The sequence below is a fragment of the Typopeltis vanoorti genome, chromosome 6 (assembly GCF_054136105.1).
Source record: "Typopeltis vanoorti isolate ZY-2024b chromosome 6, IOZ_Tvanoo_1.0, whole genome shotgun sequence".
Classification (NCBI taxonomy): Eukaryota; Metazoa; Arthropoda; class Arachnida; order Uropygi; family Thelyphonidae; genus Typopeltis; species Typopeltis vanoorti.
The window spans coordinates 160,214,228-160,230,599 of NC_143554.1; the positions used below are offsets into that span (position 1 = coordinate 160,214,228).

Below are 16,372 nucleotides of genomic sequence, written 5' to 3' on the forward strand. Positions count from 1 at the left end.
TAGACAAATATATAATACAGTTTCTGATAAAATATTACTCTAAGACAAATGCAATAATTCAAAAGGACACACTCACAACAGAACCCATAGAGATCCAAAATGGAGTAATGCAAGGATGCCCATTATCCCCATGCCTATTCAACATATATCTAGAAGAAATTGTAAAGAAGGCAATAGACAATGAGTCTGGAATCAATGTCAATGGTTTAAACATAAATAATATCAAATATGCAGATGATCTCATCCTTCTTGCAAGAACCCCAAATGAACTACAAAAGTTGGTCAAAAAGCTAAACGAAACCTGTAAAACATATGACATGACAATAAATATACAAAAGACAAAAGTGATGAAAATAGGGAGGAACAGAACTACCATCTCAGCCACCCGAAACAGAGAACAAATTGAACAAGTAGACAACATCATATACCTTGGATCAAAACTAACAGAAACAATAGATGAACTCATAACAATCAAACACAGAATAGTGATAGGATGGACCACCATGGGAAAATTACAGAAAATCTGGAAAACAAACAAGATATCTAAGCAAGCTAAAATCAAATTATATGAAGCAATAATTATACCAACAGTCATCTATGGAGCAGAAGCGTGGACAGTTAAAAAAAGAGAGGAGAAAAAACTGCTGGTATTTGAAATGAAATGCTTAAGAAAAATAAATAGAACAAGTTGGATAGAAAAGAAAACAAACAACACAGTCAGACAAGAACTATTGTATAAAAAGACAATAATAGAAAAAATTAGAAAACAACAACTGAGATGGTTTGGACACACTGTACGCATGGACGCAGACAGACTTCCTAATCAATACTTTTCCAACTGAAAAAAGAAGACCCGGAAGCCCAAGAATTACCTGGCTGAAATTAATAAAGAACATCTTGGGATGCAGAACATATAAGGAACTTTTTTGAACAGCAAGGAATAGAGACGACTGGAAGAGAAGAAGAAGAAGAAGAAGAACAATCATCATTGTTAATATTATAATAATATACATTGCAAACAATTATTATTATTTAAAAAAATATTATGTACGTGTAAGTATCTGTTATGCACAATTGTGTTCGTGTAATGTATTATAAATATTATATATATATATATATATATATATATAAAAATTGTTATTATTATTATTATTAGTAGTAGTAGTAGTATATGTATGTAATTTATCTGAGACATTCTTCTTCTTTTCAGCCATTTTCTGTCCACTGCTGGATGAAGGCCTCCTCCAGTTCTTTCCACCTTTCTCTGTTCATGGCAATGGTTGACCAACTTTCCCCAATAAACTCTGACAGTTCATCACTCCACCTTCTTTTAGGACATCCTCGGCTTCGTTTCCCTTCTTTAGGAATCCAGTTCGTAAGTATGGTGGTCCATCGCTCATCTTCTCTCCTGGATAAATGTCCAGCCCATTACCATTTCACTGATTGTGGTGAAGAATGATGTCAGTGATGCGAGTCTGGCGTCTTATCCAGGTGTTTTGCTTCTTATTTTTTAATGTGATGCCTAGCATCAACCTCTCTATTTTTCTTTGAGTTGTTGTTAATTTATTTGCAAGTGCTCTTGTTAGCAACCAAGTTTTGCAACCATATGAGATGACTGGAAGTATACACTGGTTAAATGTCTTCCTTTTTATACGGAGTGGGACATCATCGTTTTGAAAAATGTTTTTCAATTTTCTGAATGCACTCCAGGCAAGTTGAACTCTCCTATTTATTTCTTTTTGGAGTCCACAGCTTAGGTCAATGAGATGACCTAAGTATGTATATGAAGAGACTCTTTCCAAAAAATTGTTTTCTATTATTATGTTTTTTGGTGTTACTAAACAAGACCAACTTTAGACCAACTTTTCTGCTTTCATGATATAGGTCTATCATTATATTAAGGTCTTCTGGAGTGTTTGAAAAAATTATGATATCATCTGAGACATTATCATATTATTATTATTATTCATTATACAAAAAATTCCATATAATATTCATTGTTATTATTTTATGTGACACCTCCAGGGAGTCCAAAGACTCATCAAGGGAGAGTGTGCCAACAGCATCGAACAACTGATACCCTTCCAACTACTAACCACGCTCAAACTTGCTTAAGTTTTTGCGAGCCATTAGTAGCAGAGGTTCTACCAATTGACCAACCTTTGCTGGCAATTGGATATTGGAATATTAGATATTTGAATTAACTTGAATATTAGAAGAACATGTGTTGTAAATATAGATGCAAAAAAGTATTATTAAAAATTTTAATTAAAATCCAATGTAGAAAATGAATCACATATGCAGCACTCAGTGCTGAATTTCATAAAAATTATAAGTTGGAATGTCACTCAAGATGATTATTGTATATGTGTAAATATTTTAGAAATCAATAAAAAATTATTATTATTATTAAAAAAATAAAATAAAATAAAAATAAAACCTCCATGGAGTCAACAAACTCATCATGGGAGGTTCCACTGTTACATACACAGTTTATCATAACACCTTAAATATGTTCACTGTCTCCGTGCTCACCACAGTCTTGGGCAATGCATTCCAATCACTCACCATTCTCCATGCAAAAATCCTGCTCCTTACCCCCTTGCTAACACTATTCTTATACAGCTTCCAGGGATGATCTCTTGTTCTCTCCCTATCTTCACCCATTCTATGCAATAGCTCCCTGACATTAATCTGGTAATAACCTCTTAACAGCTTATATGTGTCAATCATATCCCCTTCAACATTCCAGAGACCAGAAACCACCTTAGTCAATTATTTGTAGACCTTTTCCAACACATCCTCATTCTTTTTGAAAATCAGGTGACAGTAATCCATATGTGGCCTGATCAAAGCCTTCATCATCAATATCCTGATATGTGCCCTTGTTGGATTCTAATTATGTAGAAAATAGAATAAATGTTGTTTGATTCAGAATCCAACATGACTTTCCGTCACAAGAACTATATTTGTAAATATTATTTGATGTAAATAACATATATTATAAATTAATATCATATAACTACCTTAATTATGTCAAATATTTAATTGCTTAATCAAAGAAATGTTTTAATGGTAAATAGATTCTGTATTAAATATTATTAAGCTGTTTTGTTTATTGTTTTGTCAATATTGTAAGAACTTATATTTGTAATTTAACTATGCATTTATTGGAATGCAAATATTCTATTTATTCTTTTCATGAAAGTTAACATTATGTAATAACTGAATGTAGTTATATAACCTAATGTAACATTCGCGAGAATGTTTACGTCTATCGGTTGTCATAGAGACGCGTGGAAATAAACGAGCGCGTGTGAGGGGAGTGTTGGTAGAGGAGAAGAGAAAAGAGATACGTAGTAGTAAAGGGGAGTCGGATCGGAACTTTGGAACTATAAGGTAGCAAGGAAGTAAACTAAAAAAGAGAAGTAATTAAAAGATTCCTAAGGATAGGAGTTGAGTAGATATTTTTTTTATATAAGTGAATCTTATAGTTGGCTGAAAGCAAAATCAGCCATAGTAATAAAAGGAAATTATTGCCGTAATCGGATAATCAGAGAACTGGACATTCAACGAAGAATTCTGAATAAATCCAGTCAGTCTACAATTACGACTTATTTCTATACTACCAAAAAAAGAATTGTACGGAGTTAAACTAGTTGATGAATGAAAAATAAGAATAATTAATGTACCTTATAGTTGTTATCTAGAGTTTTTGAAGCGCGATTAGTAATGTTTTAGTTATTTAGTGTTTCGCAAGTGTGATAAATACAATTTGAAAGTGTGCTCACAAAATATTGGAAGTACTGAAGATTATTTCTGATAAGGACAGTCATATTAGTTTATTTCAGTGTATGAAGATTTAAGTATTAGTTCCGTTGCGCTGTTTCTAACATTAACTGTAGCATACCATCGAGGCTGAGAGTTGAAAATATAGACATTGAAATGATATCTGCCGTGGTTAGTGCCTGTTATGAGTCAATCGTAGAGTGTAGTTGAGAGATACAAGGACACTGATTAATTAAGAATTTCTATTGTAATAAGTTGGGTATAGGAAGTTTGTGATTCTGAAACTGTGAATTTGAATGTGAAAGTTTGGAAGATTGGATTAATATGAATGACTTGACTTGATATGCTAACTTGACTGGTTTGTCATAATTAGAAGTGGAATTTATGTAATTGTTATATAACCATATATTAAATGTTTTGTTTGTTAATTTAAATATTGTGTTTGCCTGAATTTCTTTTTACTGCACCGTTCACAAAAATTCGGATCTAGCGGGAATCCCAGAAGGAAAGAAAATAAATACCATCGGCCTGAATGAGTGAAAAGACTGCTAACTAATTTTGAATTAATCCTACTAATTCATATAGACTTATCTAAGGATAGAGTGGCGCAGTATAATAGAAATTTCTCTACCCTTAGATCAGTGATTAATTTGCAATTAGTTTTCCTTATTTGATGAAAGTGATTTCTAGCAAGATGGCGGATTCGAACGTCAAGAGAACACCTCACGACACCCTCAAGAGGTGTTCAGGTTACTATGACAGCACTACATGATTAAGTTTATATTATTATTAATCTCCTACCACAATTTTCTCCAAATTAGTCTATTACTTCTGAACGCTGCAATATTGTCATATCTGACATTTCGTGCTTCTAAGGCACTTCTAACTGAATCAATCCACTTAGACCTTGGTCTTCCTCTGGACCTCTTTCCTGCCATCTTGGCATCAAACACCTGTTTTGCTAACCTTTCTTCACCCATTCTATTTAAGTGACCAAACCACCTTAGATTAGCTCTGCTGACACATTCTTGAATGCTAATAATCTCCAGTTCTTTTCTAACATCTTCATTTTTAATATGACTGTGCCATTGATACCACTAGTTCACTCCCCTAATTTTTCTCAGAACCCTCATATCTTGTCTCTAGTTGATCAAGAGTTCTAACTCAACTCTGAAATCCATAACTGATTTGAACACTGTCTTCAATACTGCTAGTTTGGTGTTTTGGTTAATTTCTCTCTTATTCCATATAAATTAATTTAGCCAGCTACCCATACCATCTTCAATTGTTATTTAACTGAATAATAATTATTATTCTGTTATTCAATTTAGTTGATGAATTCTGGAGACTTGCACTAGATGTGTTTAGGAATACATCATCATCTAAGTTTCACATCTCCAATTCTAATATCAGGCTTGATGCCACTTTCTTTCATAATGTGATCCATATAGATGATGAATAAAAGTGGAGATAATGTGCATCCTTGTCTTACCCCTGATTCTACATAAAACCACCTTCATGTATTTCTTTCAATTCTAACTACTGACTGACAACTTAAATATAGACTATGTATTGCTCTGTAATGTTCCATTCACCCTTTATAATTGCAGTGTTTTGAAAATCTTTTCTCTGGGCATATTGTTAAATGCATTTTCCAGATCTATGAAATGCAAGCACATTTCCTTGTCATGTTCCCATGATTTCTCAACTATTTGTCTTAAAGTGAAAATCTGATCTTTACAGCCTCCATTTGGCTGAACCCAGCTTGTTCTTCTTCAAGTTTCTCTTCCACAATCTTTCTGAACCACTTTTCAAGTATGTTTGTATAAATATCACATGGAACACTTAGTAGAGAAATTCCTCTGTAATTCTCAAATTCAGCTGTATTCAATTTTTTATAGATGAATGCTATGAGAGCTCTGCTTCAATCACCAAGAATTCAACCTTCTGATCAGGCACTCTGAATTATGCCGTGTAGCCACTGCAAAACTTTTATAACTCTATAATTAAGCATTTCTGGTTGAATATCATCTACTCCATCTACTCCTTTCACACATTTCAAGTTTTTGACAGTTTTTTCTATCTCAAGTATTGATATATATACTCCTCTTTGCATTCCTCTTGAAAATTTTCTAGTACAGTTTTCTCACTGTTTGGTTCATTTAGCAGTCTTTCAAAGTAATTACTCCAGACATCCAGAATATCCTCATCTTCAGTTTCCATATCATCATTATCATCTTTGATTCCTTTTACAGTACTCTTTCCTCTATTTCTAAGCTTCTTCAATAGCTTCCAGAACATTTTGTCACCTTCCTGATATTTATTTTCCATACTCTTACCAGTTCACCCAAGACTACTTTTTGTTTTTAGCTACTTTTTACACATAGCTTAGCTCTCTTACATTTTTCTCGGTATTATTTTAGAATACCGAGAAAATACTTTCGGAATTTTTCATATGCTTCCTTCTTTTCCCAGACTGCTTCTTTAACTTCTTTTGTCCACCATGATGTTCTTATTTTTCTATCTTTGCATGCAACTTCACCACATATTTTGCTAGCTGAATCAATCAATGTCTTCCTCAGAGTTTCCCACTAAGACTCCAAGGTTTCATTCTTGTTTTCAATTTGTTTCATTTTTTCTTCAATAATGTTTGTATAGTGAGTCTGCAATTTACCTGTAAAAGCTTCTCAACTAATTCTTTTTAAAACTTTCTTAAATTCCTTCTATACTGTTAAAATCCAATTAACATGTACAATGAACACATAAGCCTTTCCACACAGTTTCTAAGTTCCATTCTTTTTAATGTGATATTCATTTTTATCCTGCTTAGTACAAAGTAATGGTCACTTCCAATTAGAAATCCTATGTGCACTACCTCTGTACTCTACAAGGGAAGCATAACATCCTTATTTCTACAAGTCAGTGCCCTCTGCAATCACTCCCATTATTCACTGAGCTGTCCTCAAAATTTTAGCAATATGTCCCTGAAATTTTAGGTCCTTGTCCACAATCACTCCCAGATCTCTCATCTCCTTCAAGATATTTCCACTGATTGTGTTCTCTACATTCCATCTCTGCTTAACAAATTTCAAAACCTTACACTTTGCAACATTGAATAGACATCTCCACCCATTCGGCCAGTGTATTCAAGTCCTCTTGCAAAGCCACAGCATTCACTCCATTCCTGATAGCTCTCCCCAACTTTGCATCTGCAAACAACTACATATCACCATTCAGACCTTTCTTAATATCATTTGCATACAATTTAAATAGCAATGGACCAAAAATAGACTGCAGAGTACACCTCTAAATAATTTTCTCTTCTGGGATATTGCTTCTCCATAGACAACTCACTGATAGCTATCAGACAGCCAATCTCCAATTCAATGAACTAATCTACTGCTCAGCCTATCAGATCCAATTTAATCACCAGCTTGTCACTAGCAAATTATCAAAGGCCTTTGCAAAATGTAAATATACCACTGTGTATGCAACATCCTTATCCAATGCATCTGTCACTTTATTATAAAAAGTAAGCAGATTGATATAACATGATCTACCGTGAATAAATCCATGCTAGCAACCACAGAGTGTTTTTCTATTGTCAACTTAATTCTGAATCTTTATCCTAACTAACATCTCTAACACTTTAAAAAACTCCAGATGCACAGACTGGTCTATAATTCAAAGTCCTAGTCTTATTTCCTTCCTTATGAATAAGAATAATTTTACCCTCTTTCCACTCCTTTGGAACTTGAGCCAGTGCAAGACTCATGTTAGAAAGATATGTAAAAACTGTTGTTAACTCTCCAGAACATACCCTCAAAACACATGGTGAAATAGCACCAAGTCCTATAGTCTTATTTACATCAAGTTTACTCAATTCCTCATATACCTCCTGTTAGTAAGTGAACAGGAGGTATATGAGGTATACTCAATTCCTCATATACCTCCTGCTCACTTACTAACAGTTCCTCTTCCATTCCCACTGCATTCAATTTTCTGCATGATGTCATGTTCACAAGAATGAAATATCTTTATAAATTGCTCATTAAATACCTCAACTATATCCTCTGCAGTGGTTATCATTCTTCCTTTGACAATCAATGCCATCTGTAGCGCAATTGGAAGAACGACGGTACATTGCGCCCTTCGATTGGAATAGGCCTAAGTTCGATTCTCGTCACGACGGGAGGAATCTTTATCTGGTCGATTTCAATCGAAGGTGAGTTAGCCGATCTCATACGGAGGTAGCAGGGTTTTTTCTCCCGGAAACTCGGGTTTTTCATCCCGCATACATACAAATCAGCCCTTCAGAACACACGCAATTTACAGACAAAAATTACTAGTTGTGGTGGTGTTGGAGGTGGGCAGTAGATGGCGTTGATGGAGATGATTCGTAGTAGAGGTTAGGTGTAGAGACAGTTGTAGGTGTCCTCCCGCAATGAGTCTTCGGACTCCTTGGAGGTATCAGGAATAATAATAATAATAATAATAATCCATTCGTATCCATTGTTTCTTCTACTGGTCACATATCAAAAACATTTCCTAGGATTTTTTTAGCTAACTGCTGCTCATACTGCACTTCTGCTACCCTTATCAAGCGAGTCACCTTCCTCACATGCTCTTTGTACTTCTCATGCAAATGGTTGTTATAACCACTCATCCAGTGCTTCTTCCATATTATCTTTTTCTTCCAGATTGCATACCTTATCTCTTGACTCATCCATTTCATACCTCCTCTATTTATCCTCTTGACCTCTGGAATACATTCTGATATTGTCCCCACCACATAGTTCTTGACCAGAGCCCAAGCAGCACTGATATCTTTTACACCAGTTTCTCTTTCCAGTTTAATAAGTAAAGCTGTTCCTGAGATTTTCATAAGTACCAGCCTTATAATTTCACATATATCTCTTTCTAACAGATGTCCTCAAATGATTGGTCACCCTGCAAGTGATCACATCATGGTCACTCTGACCAACTGCTGGAAGATTTGACACCCCCATTTATCACTCAAACTCAATGCCATTATTTGCACCTTGGACTACTGTGCGCAGATCTGGTCTACTAGTTTCTGCTGTGATTCTGATAGAGTGGGGAGAGAGAGAGAGTGCAAAGGAGAGTGTTAAAATTAATATCAGGATTGTGAAATACTGATTATGAAGACAGACTGAGAATTTCTAGGCTGCAGACACTAGCAAACAGAAGAAAGAGGGATGACATGATTGTGAACTTAAAAACTTCTGAAATGGTCATAGAGGATTTCAATTCATGGAATTTTTCATTTTATGGATGGTGGGGAAAGGACAAAAGGGTATGCTTTGAAGCTGAGTATGAATGTGCTAAGATGGGGATGACAGCTAGTTTTTTTTCTCATGGAGTAGTGCATGATTGGAATGACCTACTATTGGATGTTGTGTGTGCAAACAGTGTGAATGAATTCAACAAGAATGATAGCAGGTACGTGGGGTATGTGGTCTCCTTCAATGAGTCCCTGATTCCTTGGAGTTCTCTCTTTTTAATAATAATAACATCTGATGAAATGATCAAATCTAATACCCTTGATCCTCGTGTATGCTCTCTGTTATGTACTGCCTAAGGTAATTGTCTCTCAAAAACTCCAGAAATTCATTTTCTTTGCCTGCATATGCAGTCTCTTGATTCCAGTTTATATTACCATAATTAAAGTCATCCATAATGATCATTCATTTCTTGCTAGCCAGGTTAATTTACCTATCCCTCTATAGGCAAATCATTACCCTCCACATTACCAGGCCTATAGCAACACAGAACTAAATACTTTATTCTGTTCACCTCCACCTCACACCATACTGGTGTGAGGGTAGTGTTTTCAGAGAGCTCCCGAAAGCTAAGTATAATTTAGAGTGAAAATTGGAATATTGGTTTAAATGTTAACGTAGTATTGTTTAGTTTTGGTAGCTTGTTGTGTCTGTGTGATTTTGGTGTGAATTCTGTTTTATTTAACTTAGTATTTTAACGATACATTACATAGAATAGCACATGGCGCCAATGCGATGTAAGATAATGGCATCCAAAAATACGATGCCTTTGTTCAAAAACTGTAATGTGCGGGAGTTTGTCCAATGTGATGTGTGTGTGTGTGTGTGTGTTGGATGTATGCATTCCCAAAAGGAGGCTGGAGTTTGGATCGAAAGTGATAGTGGTGGGAGAATGTGCAGAAGGTGTAAGCAAAGTGAGGAATTGAAGTATGTGTCAGGCCGTGAGATAGTTATGGTTGAAGAAAGCCAGAATGTGAGTGAAAATAGTGACGATAGGGAATTGTGATGTTGTACAAGATGGCAATGAGAGCAGTGATCAAAGAGAGAGTGAAACCAACTATACAGAGAGATGAAAAAAAATGAGGAATTATTTGTAGGGAGCGAGATCGCTAGGTTGCGCACAGTGAAACACACTGCGCAGCAGCAGTTGGAGCACCTGCAAAACTCTTTCCAGAGTGCCTCGGTTAACGGAAATCAACAAGTGTTTGAAAGGGAAAATGAGCATAAGAGTGGGAGAGTTTCTGAATGAAGGAAAGAATGTTGTATGGTGACTCATTATTAAGAGGAGTGATAGATGGGAGTTTAACTAAATCTTACTTACCGGGTGCGAAATTTAAGGATGCAAGTGAGAGTATTAGAGCGCAAAAACAGAGGGTGAAAGAATTGATAGTTGTGGCAGGTACGAATGAATTGAAAGGAGATAAATTTTTTATGAGAGAGGACTTGAAAGTATTATTAAAGGTAGCGAAAGAAAAGAGTGACAGAGTTAGGATGGTGAGTCTGTTGCAGTGGTATGACAGAGAGGAGTTTAGAAGGAGGGCCATAATCGCAAATGACTTTATGCGCAGGTTATGCAGACGGTGTGGTGTGGAATTCGTGGACGTGTGGAATGAGTTTGATGGGCGAAAGAATTTATACAAGATGGATGGCCTGCATTTGAAAGGATTTGGTGTGCAGAGACTGGAAAAAGTGTTGCTGAATGAAGTGAAAATGGGTGTGCAGAACCAGGAAACTAGAACCTACCAAGGGAGGGGAAGTGGATATGCAGACATCAGTGAGACAGTTGAGTGTAAGAATGTATATAATGTACCCGAGCCAGTACTAAGGACAAGAAATTGGAATGCGATAGTTAGAATAACGCATCAAGATAGGGGTGGTTCCTAATACTCCTGTCATTAGTATACATTTCATGTATACTAATGCCAGGAGTATTAGGAACAAGAAGGAAGTATTTTTGGCCTTGATTGGCTCTTCCTGGCCACAGGTTATTGGCATTAGTGAAACATGGCTGATGGAAGATGATATAGTTAGTGGAATAGAATGTGTAGGTTATAGTGTGTTTAGGATGGACAGAGAGAATAAAATGGGGGAAGGAGTGTTATTGATGATAGCTGATGAACTGTAGCCAAGGAGAATTGAAGTTGTATTGCAGGATAGTGAAAAGAGCTCATCTGAGGCTATTTGGTGTGAGACTGAGACTGGCAGAACAAAATATACAGTTGGTTGCTGCTATAGACCAGGTGATGGAATAGATGGTGGAGATAGTATGCATAAGCAAATAGAAGCAATGAGTGGAAGGAGGGTAATTATTATGGGGGATTTCAACTATGGTAACATTGATTGGAAGGAGGAGGGGACACATGTGAGGAAGGAACTGGATTTTATTCAATTATTAAGGGATAACTATCTGAGATAGCATGTAAATGAAAATACTAGGATTTTGAAATTGCTTGACCTGGTAATAGCATCTGAGAATTTGACTCTAATGAATATGACCATGTTGCCACCTATTGGTGAGAGTGATCATAAGGTCTTGACCTGGGAGGTGGCTAAAGGTGTGAAATTTTCAATTAAGACAGGGTATATGTGGAATTACCATGCTGGCAAGTATGACAAGCTTAGGAGATTGCTTGGTTCAGTGCCATGGCATGTAAAGCTGCAAGGGCTGGATGTCGACAGAGATGGGAAGTGGTCAAGTGGTCGACAGGATGGGAAGTGGTCAAGGAGCATTTACAGGAGGTTATGGCTGATTGTATACCCAGGGTCCAAATAGTAAACAAGTAGGGGTTAAATGGATGAATCACACCATTAAGCTTGAGCTGCAAAAAAAGAAACAACTATGGAGGGAATTTAAAGAGAAAGGTGACTAGCAGGCACACAAACAGTATAAAGCGCCGGCCAGAAGGGTAATGAGTGTGGTAAAAAAAAAGCAAAAGCGAATTATGAAAGGAAACTAGCTATGCAAGCTGAAGAGAATCCCAAACAGTTCTTTCAATATGCTGCAAGCAAAAAAAAACTGTACACGGCAGAATGATTTTAAGGAATGCCGAGGGTAAGGAGGTCACTGAATCAGTCAATATAGTGGAATTACTGAGTGAGCACTTTGCAAGAGTATATCATCCAGGTGGTGACATTGAAAAAATGAAGTAGCCATTAGTTTATATGGGAATTGTGATGAATGAAGTGGAGGTGAATAGCCTATTACAGAACCTTAATGTGAATACATCTGTGAGATTGGATGGTATACCGGAATGAGTATTATTTGAAGCACTAAAGAATTATCAGTGCCCTTGACCATGTTGTTTAATCTGAGTCTCGGGTCTGGTTTAGTCCAGAAGGTGTGGAAAGAGGGGAAAATAGTTCCACTGCATAAAGGAGGATCCAAGACTACTGTTGCAAATTACCGACTGATCAGCATATCAGGAGTCGTTCTCAAGGTCTTGGAGAAAGTAGTCAAATGAAAAATACAGGAATGAATTGATGAAAATGAGACATTTTCATCAATGCACATTTCATGAAAATGTACAGGGGACAGCATGGCTTTGTGAAGGGTAGATCATGCCTCAGTAACTTGCTCAAGTTTTATAACACAGTGACAGCTGAACTGGATAAGGGTAATGGGTTTACAGTGATACTGCTGGACCCGGCTAAGACATTTGACAGGATACCGCATGGAATTCTAATCCGTAAACTACAACATATGGGAAAGGATATAGGGTTGGTGAGATGGATAGGTGGGTGGTTGATGGAGAGATATCAGAGAGTAGTTTCTTCAGGAGTAGAGTCCAAAAGACGGCCTGTGACTAGTGGTGTGCTGCAGGGTTCTGTTCTTGGACCACTGCTGTTTAATTTGTTCATTAACAATATAGGTAAGGATCTAAGAGGAACAGTTCATTTGTTCGCTGATGATGCAAAGTTGGGTAGGGCAATAGTGAATGCAGAAGATGTCAAAATCTTGCAGGACGACTTGGATAGATTGGAGTTCTGGGCTAAGGAGAATGGATGTCAATTTAATGTGACAAAATGTAAGGTTATGCATTTTGGGGTGAAAAGATTAGCAGCAGTATACCACATTGGTGGAACTGTACTCCAGGAGATTGATGAGGCCAGGGACTTGGAAGTGTTGGTGGATAGGGAGATAAAGTTTAGGGGGCACATTGCAAAAGTGGCTAAATCAGCTCATCGACTCACTTGGTTGTTGAAAAATACTTTGAAGAGCAGAGACAAGCAAGTTATTGAACCTCTGTACCGAGCCTTGATAAGACCTCATCTCGACTACTGTACCCAGATTTGGTCACCTAGGCTTCTTCTTGATGGGGAGGAGGTGGAGAGGATCTAGAGGCGAGTGACCAAGATGATAGCAGGTCTATGGAATGAACCTTATGAAAACAGGTTGAAGATTTGTGGGTTGCAGAAATTAGTTGATAGGCAGAAAAGGGGAAATATGATTCAGACATTCAAATTGCTAAAGGGTTTCTATAGGATTAATTCAGAGGATATTTTTGAGATTGGGACTGGTGGTGGGAGAGCTAGGGGATACCTATGGAAGCTGGGCAAGATTGTGGTTAGCAAGGGTGTTAGAGCTGGGTTTGTTACTTTTAGAGTGGTAAATGAGTGGAATAAGTTGCCAGAGTCTGTTGTGGGTGCTATGACGGTGAGTGAGTTCAAGGCAAGGTATGATACATACTGTGAGAATGTCGTATAATTGTGTGGGCATTATGTTTAGGGCCTCCTTCGATGAGTCTAAGGACTCCCTGAAGTCGCACGTAATAGTAGTAGTAGTAATAATAATAATAATACTGCCTCAAAACTACAGCCACTATTTGCACCTTGCAAATCTATCTTAGATGGGCACAACTAATATGCTACTATCAATGGTATTCCTCCTCCTTCCTTTCTTCACAAAAAATATATCCATTCATCTCTATTCCTGCCAGGATAGAGATGAATGGATATGATATTTTTTGTGAATGGATGTGAATGGATATCATCTGTGCTATAGTCCAATGATGTGTGACAGGAATAGTATATAATTATGCATACCAGTATCACACATCATTATACTATAGCACAGATGATATTGACTATATGAAGAGACATGATTTCATATTACCATTGTTGAATTTTCTGTTATTATATGCTCATTTCAATTCTAGTTGATTTGATACTGAGGATTCCCATGATATATAGAGGAAAATTTCATAATAAACATTTCCTTCTTTCATGTAAGTTATCAGTTTTTATATTCTTTCTATAACACCTAATTATAGAAATGGCCAGAGTTAGAACCAGATGGCAAAGATTTGTACACAAGAAACTAACTCAACCTGTCATCTGAATGATGAGAAAGAAGAATGCCTAATTAAGTTTTTCTCAGTAAGTTCCAAGCTTACATTTGTTCCAAGCTGACAGATTAACCATATCTTGGTTCGTCTGTCAGATTGGAACAAATGTAACTGGGACTTCTCATCATAGACAATCTTTCTCTACTCCTGAAATGTCTGGTGACATAGTTTCTCACCCTTAACTACTTTTATTATGGACAGGAGGGAAATATGGTAGCTCATCTACTGCAATATCCCATAAACAAAAGAGTCCAATGCACTGTAATTCTGGTATGCATAATTGTATACTATTTTTAATATGCTACTATTTGACTGATTGATGTCTGTTGAACTGCATGATTCTTATATCCCTATCTGTTATCCTCTTATATTAACAAGTTGTTTCTAAACACATGACTACCACTGGCTGAATGTTTATTATGTGAATTCTGAACACAAAGTAACATAAAAGCCTTCCATATATTTAGTGCTACAGGTGTATTAAAGTTAGATAATCCAGTTTACCTACTATCAAGGAGGAGTTTGGTAAAGAAAAAGTGATCACCATGCTCATGAGTAATACAAAGTACAGGGAGGAAGGGTGACTAAGCATGGATGAAAAAGTATCAAACAAGGTACTTTTTCAAGTCATCATACTGAGCAATGAAACCGTGTACTTCCTAACTGTTGTATCATTCCAATGGTTGTGTGTGTGTGCACACACGTGTATGCATACATGCACTTTAACAAGGCACTAAATTTTGTGATACTTGCACTGGCCACTGTCTGTAAGACATACTCAAAATCATTTAAAGTGGACTAATGTTTCATATATCATTGAACTGTATATACATCCTTCACTAATGAAGATGTGAATTAATGATGAGGTATTCAGTAAGTAAACTGGCTGCTCAGCACACACACACACACACACACACACACACACACACACACACACACACACACACACACACACACATATATATTATTTATTTTATTACAAAGATACTTTATGTATGCAATAAGAAAAGCAAATGGTATGAAAATTACTTACATGTAAGCCTTTAGAGGACGAAAAGAAGTTACCAGAACATATATGCGTAAATCAAACTTTTTTCCACCAATCAGCAGAGGGTTATCAATGTAACGAGATATCACATATGATTCCTTTACTGCAGCAGGATTGAAACTAAAATAAACACAAATTTTTCAATACAAAAAGCTTATTAAATAAATGGTATCAAATGGAGAAATGGATAAAGCAATGAAAATATTGACTTAATACAATGCAGGATAATTATCTGGTGATGAGGAAGTGGCAGAGAAGATTCAGAGTGGGTAACCAAAATTATAACAGACTCAGATTTATGGTTTGAGCATAAGTTAAATACTTGTTGGGTGCAATATTTGGTTCAGAGAGAAAAAAGAGGGATAACATGACACCTAACAATTACAAGATATTTTATAGGACAGAAGCAGAAATTTTTCAATCTAGAGCAGGAGAGGTAAAATCATTAGGTAATCTCTGGAAATGAGAAGGGCATGTTACCAAGAACAACTTCTGCTTACAGAGTGGCAGTTAAGTGGAATGTGCTGCAAAAAAGGAGTTGTAAGTAAACGGTCAGCAAATAATTTAAAGAGAGAGGCATATTAGGCACTGTGTGGGTTAGCATCCCTGCAGTGAGTCTTAGAACTATTTTGCAAGGTCATGAAAAGAAATCTACGTTCTTTCTGGATGATTTGGTTTGGTCTGGTTGAAATTATAGTTAAAGCAAGTAAGGCTATAAAGGTTATAGTATATTATATTTGTTAAGTGAGCATGTTCTCAGTCAATTTATCTGTTTCACAGGATGGAAAAACCCAAGATTCTGGAGGAAAAAATACTGCCACATCTGCAGGAGATCGGATAGCCCACCTTCAACTGAAAATCTCTTAGAAATTTTCTCATGCCCCCAA

The 16,372-nt window shown here is 36.4% G+C and overlaps 1 protein-coding gene across 2 annotated transcripts in view; it reads right to left on the reverse strand.

Annotated features, from left to right (window-relative positions):
* TTLL1B (Tubulin tyrosine ligase-like 1B) overlaps positions 1-16,372 on the reverse strand; it is a 403,225-nt gene that overhangs the window by 208,880 nt on the left and 177,973 nt on the right. For both annotated transcript variants that reach the window (XM_090394521.1, XM_090394519.1), the window contains exon 7: positions 15,471-15,605. In XM_090394521.1, the coding sequence (XP_090250647.1) occupies positions 15,471-15,605 (135 nt within the window). The remainder of the gene's footprint in view (positions 1-15,470; positions 15,606-16,372) is intronic.